General features: G+C 40.6%; 1 protein-coding gene across 1 annotated transcript in view; it reads right to left on the bottom strand.

The window, feature by feature from the left end:
* ahnak (AHNAK nucleoprotein) overlaps positions 1 to 12,694 on the bottom strand; it is a 29,710-nt gene extending 17,016 nt beyond the window's left edge. Inside the window, exons 1-5 of the mRNA XM_062524377.1 lie at positions 12,418 to 12,694; positions 4,361 to 4,416; positions 880 to 940; positions 375 to 532; positions 61 to 263 (exon numbers count right to left, since the gene is read on the bottom strand). Coding sequence (XP_062380361.1) covers positions 61 to 263; positions 375 to 531 — 360 coding nt within the window. The 5' untranslated portion in view covers position 532; positions 880 to 940; positions 4,361 to 4,416; positions 12,418 to 12,694. The remainder of the gene's footprint in view (positions 1 to 60; positions 264 to 374; positions 533 to 879; positions 941 to 4,360; positions 4,417 to 12,417) is intronic.
* Positions 12,695 to 13,998: the final 1,304 nt, after the last annotated feature.

Below are 13,998 nucleotides of genomic sequence, written 5' to 3'. Positions count from 1 at the left end.
AATGCATGAATACACATGTTTAGCATTAGAACTCAATGCTGAAAGCAATAGTTTTCTTACAAGGATAATGTCAGGGCTTGATCCTCCAAATCTTGTCTTGCCTTCCCATGTCAGTGTACCCATGGGAGACCGGCAGGGTGATTTGTCTCCCTTGTTCTGTAGTTTTAGCCCAACTTTATGTCGATTAAGTGTCTTCAGTAACTCTTCTGTTTCTTCTGAGCTCATGTTGTCAAAGTAGATGGTTGCACCCACTATTTGGTCACCTGAACAGGAAATTGACAGGAAGGGCAATAAATACAGAGTAATTGCTGATATTTGATTAGTAAATGGGATTTTTTATCAGTTTTTTTTTTTTTATCAGTTATGACTTTTACCTTTGTGGACTCTCCCAGTGTGTGCAGCAGGGGACTCGTCCTTCACATCTTTCACGTAAATCTCTCCCTCGCCCGTTTTTTCAATTGTTAAGCCATGTTTATCAGGACCCATCCACTGTGGGAAGAGCACTTCCCTTGTCTCCTCCTCTTCAGCCATTCTGTCAGAGAATGGAAAGAGTTCACTTTGGGGACAAATCAAAATGAAGAAGGCAACAAACACTTATTTTTCACTGAAGCCTCACGTCTACATATCATACAATAAGACATGGTCTTATTTGTGATGGTAATAATGTGGCTTGGAGGAAAACAAAGGATGCTACTAAAAAAATCTTGCCCCTTAGTGACATCTGGTGGTGATTTTGCAAGACCATAAAGTAAAGCATTAGTTTACATGTATTCAACATAAACATGCTCCGGGAGATTATTGATATAAAAACAATACAAAAATAGGTATTGCCACAGACAATGTATGATAAGAGAGAAAAGAATTAGGATTATAACCAACCTTGTTTTCTTATTCTCCTCTTAAGTCCCCTGGTGTAAAGTGACAGCGTTGCGTCTCTTCCCTGAGGCAGAAATGGAATTGTTAATAGGTAAAAAATATTTTATTTCAGAGAAAACTATGATGATCCTGTTCACTTGTATGCAGTTTGTTATTGTAATGTTGCATATACAGCCTCGCCAATACAATCCTACAGTACACACATTCAATTAATTAAATTAGGAGTGAATATGTATATTTAGATTAAAGACCACTGAATGCAATTTACATCTTAATCTGTTTTAGCTTCATATGATATGTTATCTTAGCTCCATTTACATCTCTTGTTTCTATTACAGATAACAGACAGTGCTAATACATGCTTGGAACTGCCTGGATCAAAAATCAATTCAATTAAAGTTAAACAGTCCTCTATGCAGTAAGTAATGAAAGTACAACTAACTCAACAGGATATGACTCATAAAAGTGAAATGTTCATTTGTTTTGTTGACAATCCAACAACAGGGAATGACTCAGATCTTCAAACATTCTCACAGTTACACCACTGGCATTATGCCATTATGATCTTAGGAAAAGCTTAGGTGCTTAGTTCGCTCAACTTGAAACCCACTCAAATCCAAAAAAATACTTCATATAATACATGAATGAAAATGACAGGTGGCAGACATGTTCAGTAAGCATACACAACAAAATAATCTGCTGAATAGATTTGCACTGTTCATGTAGGCCTACAAAAGAAACTGCTGATTAATATTTTAAAAACAATTATTCAACAGCATTTGTTTTTCACTGGTAGGTGAAGTAGGGATTGGACCTTCCCATACTAAAGCGGCTTGGGTTCAAAGCTTATAAAGTGATATGGACTTGAATATGTAGTGAATATACTGTGATCAACCCCAAATGTTAATATGTATCCTTGCTTATTGTATGGGTATACTGAGACGGTGATGCTTTTTAAATGGGTATACTAGTCCTCCGTATCAGGTAGACTATACCGCTGTTTACATGTAACATTAATGACATTGAAGTGAATTCTTAATCAATTGCGCTAAAAAAAAGCCTTTTCATGTCAACACACATGCCCAGAGTCTTTTGCAAGATAGGGTGACAGAATGACCTTGGCAGCATTGCAGAGATACCAAGAGTTCCTCAGCGCCCTCACACCTTCTAACCAGTCAGATGCTCAGTGGGACCCCAATGCCCTGCGAACAGTTTCTACTTGCAAGAGACACATTTTAAACTGACCCTTTTACTAACTGATATGATCAACTGCCAGGAATACTCTGACCAAACTAATGACAAATGACCTCTTGTAGTATATGATTTAAATCTTGCAGGGAGCAAATGCATATTCTTCCCAAGTGAAAAGGAATCTCTCCTGTGCCCTGTTTCTGTCAGAGATGATGCCAAACACAATATGCCCACTTCTTCTCATAGTTTTCCAGGGTGATGCAATTTAAGTCACAGACGAACACAAAAAATATATATTATTTCCAACTATTTGAAACCCTTCACAAGAGGTAGAATGATTACATGTTTTATTTCTAAGGTAGGCTTTATGAAGTTTCATTTTTTTCAGTTTTCATTATGAACCATGAACATCAGCGCTATGTTATGTCATATACGTTTGAAATAAACAGGTCCTGGCACATATCCTTTGGCAATCTCCGAGCCAACAACACACAACCAACCTCAAGCGCAGCATGCATGCTTTCCCACTTCCCTCTCAGTCTGCCTCATAAGCCACACACAAAAGACCTCATATCCCTTATGTATCAATTCAGGCCTATCTGCCTCACACAGTCAGATTTCCCATCATATTTTGGGAATCACATTTAACATTTTTGCCATATGTCATCCCGCAGTCTGCAGCTCCATCAGCTGTAGACACAGTGATCGAATTCCAGGTAAGCTCAAGCGGCGCACTAAAACACTGAAACAAGTCTCATTATTATTTTTGGCAAGGAGTGGTATTTACTGAAGCACTGGGAGGGAAAAACCAACAGTTATGTATTTTCAAGGAAAGGGGAGGAGTTTGGAGTTGTTCTCGCCATCCTCATGGCATGTTCTCCGGCCTGACTGTGGTGCCACACCCTTTCCTTCTATCTCCTGTATCCCCCCCCCCTCAGCAGCTACAACATAAACTCGAGCACAGAGCACATATTTTCCTACTCCCCTCTCTCCCACTGCCTCTATAATCCACCCATCTACTTCTCTCAAACTTTATGATCTTGAGAACTCTTTGGGCAGCCCACGTTCTCACAGCTTTGACGAATTCTTGGCAGCAAGTGAAGGGAGGAACCCATGAGAGTGAGTGGGAGGGTGGGGAGAGAAGAAAGCCGAGGGGGGAGGGGAGGGGGGGGGGGGGGGGGGTTCAGTGCTGATTGCGATGCCCCATAACCAAAGACCATCCCACCCGTCTGTCAGAGGAGGGTGGGGGTGAAAACACAACATCACAGTACTGGCCCGCAGAGCAAACACCTAACAGAGCTCAAACTAAAAGTCTAATCACATACTTTCCATTTCCAATCATTCATTCATTCAAACAGAGGCCTGTATTTTATATCCCCTATGAAGTAATCATCTACTTCATATATGATCACAATGAACTAAACTCTGTATGTTCTAAGCATTGCACAGGAAGGATCTGGAGCCAGCCCAAAATCTTATGATCAACATTAGTCTGGGCGTAGACACATAATAATACCTTATGTTCATAAAACAAGCTGACACACAACACTGAAAGTGCAAATGTTGCCTTCACCCAGCAAGGAAGGCATGTAATATACAACTTGAAGATGGCAATAGACAGAAAGAAATGGAAAATATCTATAATTTTCCTGACTCTGAAAAAGGCATAAGAACCTCATCATGCAACACCACACTCATGCGTGTCACCGCTAGGAAACTGTAGAGAAAAGGGGAATTTCCCAGGATCTGGATCACACACCAGTTCAGCGCATGTTTTCTTGTTTAAGAACTTTACAGAGTTTCCACATGCTACCGCTACTGCTTAATATTCATGTAATAGTTGTGTTGACTCTTGCTAAGCAGTTTGCCGCAGCTGTTTTTGATCTGCACTGAAACCCAGCCAGCTGAACAGAGCTGATACACACGTCCATAGCTCAGGGAAGAGGGGGCTCCTGAACAGGTGGCCAGGCAATAGCAAATGTGCATGGCACAGACACGTTGGCCAAGGAGTCAAATTACTCAAAGCAGGCCTTTCAGAGCTCACAGACTAAGTGACCTTCGAGAGTCAAACATAGACTTTAATAACAATCATTCCAAAACTGCTCGAGAATTTGGCCCAAGAGGCCCCATGGCTCAACTAGATTCCTCATGAATCATCACTCTCTGTTCTATGTTGATATAATATTACCATTTCATCGATGACGGTTAGAAAATGTCACGATTATGTAGTTGTTTACAATACATTCACATATTTTGCTTTGACTAAACTTAAAGTTTACAAGGATTAACATACCTGTTGGTTGCTCAAGCACCAGCTCAGGCTCACAGTGTTCTGTCTTCTTTTATCTTCTGAAAGGGAGAAGGGCATGATTAGATTGATGTCATTTTCCGCTCTATCCAGCAGACAACAAAAACACCCTCAAATGTTCAATACCGATAACACTGGACCTGAAGAACCCTCTCTCGTCAATCTCAACAGTCAAATGTGTTGTTTAATCAGTCATTGCAACTTAAAAGTCCACATATACTGTAGATTAGAGATTAGGGTTCCAATCATGGTGACACACCCAGAAATATATAGTCAATTCATCCAAGCACTTAAGCAAGACTATATTCAGACAAAAAGTCAATCATTTCTGCTCAACAGAACTATTTTAAAGGTTTACAATGAGAGTCAAACCATGGGATCACCAACACAATGTTGTGACCCTTTCAACAAACCCGAATTGCCTATTAGAATATAACCAAATGTTCATTCAAAATAGGCAGCTGCAGCCATGTCCCTTCAGAGTCAGTGTGACAGACCCTATGTGTTCATTGCATGACGCTTACAAGTATGTTTTAGAAAAAAATGTGAAATGTTTGATATGTAGTACCTAAATGTAAACATGGAAAGGTAAACAAGTAAATTCAATTAGAAAGCAAGTATAAGTTTCAGTGTTGATTGTAAATGTATTACGAAACCATAGTTGAGCAACCATCCGTGGTATTGGGAAGGAAATTTAAGACAAGTGTGAATTGCAAACATGTGAGATATGTGCCTGCAAATGCCATAGCTTCCATTCCACAAGAGTCAGTCTATGGTGGGCACAAAGTTAGATCTCTCCTCACAGACAAGATGCTAGCAGGGGTCAATTAAGTTTCCCTTCAGGCGAAACAAAAACCTCATGGCCAGATATCGCCATGTTATTCTTGCAGTGTTGCTTATTATCTATTTAGAAAGACCAACTGAACGATAAAAAAAAACACTGCCATCTTTTAATAGAAATCAACAGACAGAGCAGAACAGATTTAAAATCAAATCAAATGTCTATTGTTTACGTTATGCAAGCCATCTGAGTCAATGCTTTTTAAAGCAGACTCCATGAAGTTTCAACAAAGCAGCAACACTGGAATAATTCCAAAAGATTTGTCAGAGTAAAAGCTATTGAGAAGCCTGCAGAATGAATACAATATTAACTGCACTTTTCATGAGGGTATTTCTTTCTCCTTGAGGTCAATCTCTTCCACAGTCTTCAACACATTCTCACAGATATCTGCAAACAATGATGTGGCTGTTTTAGAGCTGTCGCTCAGCAGTAAACATATCCACGTGATGTTGGAGTTCCACACACTTGCCCAAGGGACTACAAAGCATTGCAGCATGACAGGCAATGATGCAATGCCATTAACAGATACAGGCTTGAAAAGATTAACACGATCAAAGCCTCAATTGAAGATAAAATACCTTTCAGACCTGTTGTAGGTACGTACTGCCCTCACAATCTGACTTTCCTAAACATGATACCTTTTCTTACAACTTTGTTATATTTTGAGGTAGGCTGAGTGTCTGACACAAAGAAATGAAAACGGGCGCTATGATGAGGCATTGCACAAGGTAATGTGGGAATTTGTGAAAACAGAATGTCCCTGTCTTGTCATGACACCATTGAGAACAAATTTTGGAATAAGCCCAGACAGGTATGTAGCAGTGAAATCCCACTGAGGAATGATGGCTGCCGTGATCAGTCATCTCTGGACTCTTACACAATACAGAGGCACGTTTATGAGTGATTCACAAAAATGTGGTGAACAATTCTTTCTGTTGCGAAAGAGCTATGGAATATTTTTCAGATATAGAACAGTAAAGGCGGTTGGCTATAGAAAGACTCAAGTCAGTCAAGCTCATACCAGTTACATTAGAGAAATGTATGGAAGTCAAAGAACTCTAAATTGATGACTTATTTTTGAAGTAGAATGCTTTCTATTATTTGTTTGTGGAAGATGCCCCGAAAATTGAGTTTCAGACTGACTATTAAGCTTTCAAACATTCATTTGAACAACATCACTCTCCCCTATTCTTCACCTTCATAATGCTGCTAGTAATTTGTCACCCAGAGCTGTTACTGAAATAGAAGGGCTGATAAAGGCCACGCTGGTCGAGGTTGTCACTGTGTTTGCACAGAGCAACAGAGCTTGAAGCAGCTGTGCACACTCAAAGATACAAGTTCAATTATTCAACACTTCATTCACATCTGGCAGGCAAAACAAAACACATATTGGAAATTTGTAGTAATTCCTGCCAAAGTGCTCTATTTAAAACCTATAATTTTATTTTATTTCTAAATGACTAAATGATGCACATTATTTTGGCCAAATTAATGGGCCTGCTGGCATGATGCTTTTGGAAAAAGTTGGTCGATAGAATTTAGAACAAGATGAAATTGGCAAACATATAACACTCCAACAGAGCTCAATGTTACTTTAGACCACAAATAATCCTTATTGAGCTTATTCTTAGAATACAAAGGTTCAGAACCTGAAACCTTTTCCATAAAAACACATTTCAAAAGACAAATACTATATGACATTCTCACCCAGCTAGTTGAAAACAAATGAAAGTCTTCTGCCAGATTAAACAAACGATTTAAAAAGAAAACCTTTAATGTCTCTTCTGTAAGTATTCTCAATGGGACACGCCCTTTGCACTGTAGAACAAGAGAACTGCAGAGGACGCACCATCTCAGAACTTGCACAGAGAGAGCAGGAGGCCCCACCCTGGCCTCTAGTCAGACGCATTCCTTGATAGAGCCGTCAGGCCAGCTGGAAATGTGCCCAGCCTCTCCCGCAGTGACTAACTCCACAGATATGTCCTCTGCTCCAGTCTGCCACACCACTGCTCACGCTGAGTATCAAAGCAGGGCGCTCGAAAAGAGGATGGCCATTTTTTAGGCTTTTGGCATGAAAACGAGCTTTTGCGCAAGCAACAGAGGATCTAAGGTGGTTGGTTATCACAATCAGTGAGGTGAGCCAAAGGGATGTGGAAGAGCCGTGAGGTACCTGTAGTGGAGCCAAACCTCAAACTTCAATCTAGACCTCCTCAGGCCTACCTGGTTTGAGACAGGTGAGCGAAACAGCACGCCTCACTGGCTTAGAATTGCAAAGCACCCGAGGGCCAAGGATTAAGGTACAGTAACACTACAGAGAAGTCAGACTTTAATTGATGACACATTGAAAAAAAACGGCTTCATCATAATCCTCTAGCACTGGCTACAGTTCGCTAGTGATTGTAAGACGCCTGTCTTTTTCAATGTCAATATTCCAAACAACATCATCTATTCAAGGTCCCCAAACAATGGCGCCTTGTCAATAAATCCCCTGAGAAACAGTTGTGCATATTTCTTATTTAGAAGGAAGATTGAATTGTGTATTGCTCAGACCAAACTCATGCCTAAACTGAAAAAACAACAACATTAAGAAGTGACTGAATGCAAAAAAAAATCAAACTGAGACAACAGAAGACCATGGACTAAAATGGGCTTGCAGAGGCAGCATGACGAAGGAGAAAGTCAGTCAAAATAACATGTTGCCAGACCCGAAACTTGACTAAAAACCAGAGGTATGGTTAAAGGAAAAGATTTCACTCTAGGGTCATAATTATTGAGCGGAGAAAAGGGGAGGGAGTGTCAGCCTGTGTCTGGTACAGAGAGAATATGTAGACTAGACCGCCTGAGAGAAAGTAAACTCTTCCTACAAGCCAGACTGGTCCATGCAGGATAGTCAACTGCTTGCTGACCTTGGGGGTATATACTGAACACACATGTAGGTGCTTCACACTGACACTTCAGGCACTCTCCACTAGACTTCATTACAGCCCAATAACTTGGCAACCTGAAGTGACACCAGTAAGGTCTATAATCTGTTTACAATTACTGACTAACAGGCCATAATTTAACGGCTGTTTTTAACATGCCTGTCATAAAAGGTCTTTTCTCAAAACTTTCACTTCCCTGCTTCAAGTCTGTTGAGTCAACACACCCTATGCATTCTAGGCAATAACAAGCACATGCTAAATAATACATTTAGTCTTATCAGACCACTAAATAGACCATTGAAACATACATAACTTGAAGTTATGGTAGGTACATTTTTACCCAGAGTAATATGAGTGTAACTCTCCAAATTATGGCAAATGAAAACACAGCCAAGTCATTGTGATCACAAGGCTGCATTCCTTGTTTCAAATCCTTTATTTAATTCTTGCTAGCAATTCAGGAAAATGGGCGAGGCTGTGTGGTGCATCAAAATAGCAGAACTCTTAAAGGATCTTGAGAACAACGAAGTTCTGTCGAAACAAAGTAGCAGAGCGAGGTGCCATGGAGGTGATTTGCATGAATTACAAACTGACAGAAACGTCCATATAAAGCTGGAGCCACAGGCCACACAATGACCTGATGGTTGACAGTATGTGTTTGCCTTTTGATAAGATCATTCAGGTCATAGCAATCCCATTTTATCGAAGCTTGCGCTTTCTAAACTCAATCAGGGATTGTTGATTCAAGTAAACCAAGATAACAAGACCTCTTTCAAGTACCACCAAATTGTCTGTTTTACAATGCAAAATAATTCTAATCAGTTACCAAATATGTCAATGTTTGCTTAATGACATGATCATGCCTGTACAGTATATGCAGCACTGATATAATGCTGTACATTATGAAAAGGTTGTTAAAGAGTATATTGAGCACAACTATTCAAATCAGGAGTTCAGCGCTACACAGTGACAGCAAGTAACTAGAGACTCCAAGAACAAATCAGAGAAACACATGGGAAACACGCCTGCTGATATTTGATCCCACCCGTTCATGCTCAATCCTATCTGTCGATTTGCCAATTGATTTGGGCACTACTGCCACAACAAGGCAACTCCCATTCTGCACAGAGAACTATCTTGGTTGTTGCTTTCAACACAGTTATTCACTATTTAACACCCCCGGTCAGAATGTTCAGAGGAGAGCTTGTTGCAGGGTGCTGTTTTCTGTTCCTCACTCACACCTTAGGGAGATGTGAGTCGCTTCCATTTCCAGCTCTGGGTGTAAACAATGTTAATTTTGTCTTTGAGTCTGACTGAGCAGTATCATAAGACTCTATCTCACATGCACCGAGATGGACCAACCCCATCACAAGGCTCATGTCATGCCTCGTGCCCCATGGTCTAAATCCCTGTGGCTTTCCCAACAAAGTTTTCATTACAACATGTTTCCTCACATTCACATAGCACAGGGAACCTGACCAACTGAATGGTCTAAGTCTGATATAGTGGCCGTCCAGAATAATAAAAAAAAAAAGCTTTACATAAAACTGCATGTATACAGTCTGTGGGCTAAAACACCTCCGCACTATTTCAATACATTCAATGGACTTCCTAACGAATTCAGCATATTCAGTGATTGAGAGGTAATATTCCTGGTGGTGAGCGGAAAATTGGGTAAGATGGATGTTCTGATGGGGCATGACTCACTGGGATGCTGGCAGAGGCGACGCAAATTGCTCATCCAGATTCCATCTCCTGTACTCAGTCTTTCTCAACAACTAGACACAATCCTAGCCCCTGCAGGGGCAAGCTGAAACAACGACTGATAATGCAACAATAAAATTGGTGGTTGTGAAATCTGGGTGTATCAAATCGACACCAAAGCTCTATGGTTGAGTGAGTCAAAGTAAATCCATCCACCCTTTCTCAGCTGTTTCTAGGGGTGATATCTCTGAACTGATCTTTGCTTATCTACAGAGGTTCACTCCACAAGTCATTTGAGACCAATTTTGTAGATGAATGCATAAATAGCAGGTCATGTCACACATCATATTAGAGACTGGAATACAGTGGAGCTTAAGACCATTGCCACAAACATTCAGTAACAAAAAAAAAAAAACCTTCAAACGTGGCACTCATTTGCTAGAAAGTATTCCCTCATATTTTCCATGACTTAGTTTAGAAAGAAACCTCTGAAAAAAGCCTGCAAGGAAATGACAGAGGAAGTGTGCGAGAGATTGCGCTCTTTCCGTTTCACACTGCCATAGCAAACACTCAATGAGTGGACCACTCACGTCTCTTCTATCAGGAGAAGTCAAGAGAAGTCAAGGTTCCTCTCCAGGACCCCACCATCCCTGGAAATGACGACCTACGCCACTTACTCTAGACAAAGTACTGTTATAACAGTAAATAGGCTATTATACATGAGTCATGACTGAGCTTGACAATGGACATGGATAAACTGTTACTGTAAACTGTTTACTTAGTGACGTAATTTGCTTTAGGAAAGCAAGGATTTGCTGTCTATGCTTAAAAACAAAATCAGAAGACTTTTATGTATGTATCACAACAAATGTCTAGCGAATGGCAGAGCCAGCAACAGGATTTTGACACTGACAGTGCCACGAGGGCAAAACTGCAATCCTGCATGTAGGCTAGAGCTTTATTTGATGAGAATGTCTGACTAGTCGACTGCTTTGCCTACAACGCCACAGAAGAAAGTCTAGGGTGTGGCCGCAGCAGGGGGATGGGCTTCCAAATTTGTAGTTTCCTTGCAACCATCCCATGGATGGATTTCTCTCTCTCTTTCTCTGCCTTTCTAAAACCAACAGCTATCCATATACTAACAAACTTAAAGAACTGCTAAAATATCTACAACGTTCAACCTATCAGTCCATATGTAGCCTATTGTACATTGGAACTGGCTGTTACTTTGCCATCACAATTTAGAGAAATAAAACTTCATGCTGAAGCCAACCACAGAAAGGAGGTCTGATGTAGATAAAACCCTTAATTCTTCCAACTCCATAGAGCGTCTTGCTTTTCCTCTAGTGCTTCAAACCTGGTTTCAATTAGTTAGTCTTTCCAAACCACCACATTCCATTACCCTCTACCCCCACCCTTCCACCTCCCCTCTCCACACTCTGGCTGGGATCCCAGGTTAAGAAAATCGAAGCAAATTTGAGTGAATCCCCGAACTCCACCCCTCAGAAAAAGTTTTAACTTTTAGCTCAAGAGTAAGTACTCGCAACCCGCCTTGAAAATGAGTCTGTTAAACCAATGAGCCCCAACACTTCAGTGAAACTTTTCAGGCTGTTTACGTGCGTTTTACACAAAGAGACTGTGCATAACTGCCGACGTACAAAACGTAGGTTTCTAATTCTACATATGGTAGGGCTGGGTGATATTCCCTAACTAGAGGGCGGGGGAAGGAAAGGAAAGCGCTGAAAGAAATCCACACCCTAAAAAGCTCCATGCGTAACAAAACCGAAATTCTTCATTTCTTACAGCGAATAAATGCAAACATCAGCTTTAAACTCATTTAAGCAAATCTAACTAAGGTGGCACATTTTAGGAAAACATGTATTTGAACTTACTACGTCGACAGAGTAGCTTGCGCACTTTGTGAGTCAGTTAAGGCGAGTAAATATCCACGTCGCAAAGCTGAACTTGTATGCACTGTCTGCTGGAATGTGCCTGCGCACAACTTTTCTTTTGACGCAGGTCGTTTTGTTCATAAACTTTTGTTCGCCAATGTGTAAAATGGTTTCAGTGTCTCTTTAGGAATTCCGTCTCTATTTAACATAAAAAGATGCTTTTTACATTTAATAAAGCTACCTGACATTTACATCAATTGACATACACCCTTGAACACAGTAGGGCCCACAGTTCAACGTACATCACAAGAAAACAGTCACATGTCTCTTATTAACACATATAGCCTAACAAAGTTTACGAGACTGAGGAGCCTTCATTAGCACTAGCACCGTTTGTTGGGAGTGACGATACACACCCACCTCTCCACATGTTCAACCATACAAGTTCATGCGCCACCGCGAAACGGGATGGTTTAACGGTGTTTATGCATCCCTACAGATGTCAAGAAATCTATGCTAATTCATAAAATATTAAATGTCGTCCAAGATGTGACATTGCCTTTGTGAAGTTCAATTCAATGCACATGGATGCTCAAAATAGGCATATGCTATTGAATTAGTCCAAGAAGCATTATAAATGTGATACAATTAATTCATAAATAAAAAAAAACGTCAGCTTACCTGAAAACAGACCAGACCTCAACTTCACTGCTTGAGCATCACTGACACTTCACACGTCTTCGCCACAGCCCCAAAGTTAGTTCTTTAATTGTCGTTGTTTAAAACTTTCTTGTTAAGTTCTCTCTCTCTCTCTTTTTGTCTCTCTCTCTCTTTGTCTCTCTCGGTCTCTCTCTGCAAGGCAAAGATGCCTCTTTATACTTAAGTGTTTTGAAACTCTCTCTTTCTCTCTCTCCCTCTCACTTTGAACGTCTGTTCTTCAGGGCTATGTGGCTGTAACTCCGGGCTATGGAGAATGGTCGGGCGTAGGGCAGGGCAGGACTCTTCAGTCAGGTGGGAGGGATCAACGGTGTAACAGGGAGTGGTCGCGTGTCATCTGTGCTCAGCCCACACATAGTCCCTCACTCACAGCTAATATTTGCTGCAGTTACCATGGCAGAAATCTAATATATTCAAAATAATTCAGCTGTCTTTCTGTCATCATATTTCATTTGCTAAATGAATTAAGCTACATTCAGCTACTATGAATCTTTTTCTTAATAATAATTATATGGCAACAGTAGAGTAGACCTATACCTTCAGGTTTAAAACAGCTCTAATGTGAAGGGTTTGTCACTGTCCTTTACACTGGTGCAGACTGCAGTGTCAAGATTCAAACAAATGTTGCAAGTTACAGGCATGCATTTGCAGCTGTTGATGACCATGAATGTGTGTCTTGTACTTCAGACACTAACAAGGGTGCTGCACACACAGCTTCTGTAATGTAAACACTGATATAACCATTTCAGCTTGTATCTGTGTATTTGTACAATAGGTCAGATTCCAGTACACATAGCCTAATCAATATTATTAAAATACAAAATAGCATGTTGTCGTTTTTATTTTATTTTTGTAGGTGATGGGATGACATAAAAGAGCAAAATAATGAATGCCGCCTCTGACTGGTGCTGACCTTGTAATTTGCCCTGTGATCAGAATATTGAGATTCGGGAAGTAGATCCTGTGCAAAATGCAAGAGCAATGTGTAAGTTGCTCTCACACTACACTCCTATCTCACACCAATCTTAAGTTTCTTGAGAACTTGAACATCAGTTTCTTGAATCAGTGGAATACATTATGTGGTTCCCCTCCAAAACTATCTAAAAAAGTCCCTCATATCTGCTCATTGGCGTCAATATAACTCCGATACGCAGTACCCAGTTCAAAAACCTATGTAAAGGGCCAAGATCCTACCTGATCAACAGCTTTACATACATGTAGTGCAATATCTTTCTAAGCATGACAATGTCAGAGACCTCATTCTCTGTGTTATATGTCAGTGTGCCATGAGTTTGAAGCTGTTGTTGCCTTGGGTTGCTTAAAGACCACATTCTGTGGCTCTCAGTAGGTTTGGTGATTAGTTTGTACCACTTGACATGTTCAGTTGTGACCTCTTGAGCACATTTCTGTTACGGTAGGCTATGAGATGTTACAGGCAGGTCAGCATAGTTGATCTGTTCACTATTGATTTGCTGTTGCCATTTGCTTGTTGACTGTTGACTACAGACTTGTGGTGTGTCTCGTAGGCAGAGGAAAGCTGTTGCT

The sequence above is a fragment of the Sardina pilchardus genome, chromosome 21 (assembly GCF_963854185.1).
Source record: "Sardina pilchardus chromosome 21, fSarPil1.1, whole genome shotgun sequence".
Lineage (NCBI taxonomy): Eukaryota > Metazoa > Chordata > Actinopteri > Clupeiformes > Clupeidae > Sardina > Sardina pilchardus.
This window is presented reverse-complemented; position numbering and strand designations above follow the sequence as displayed.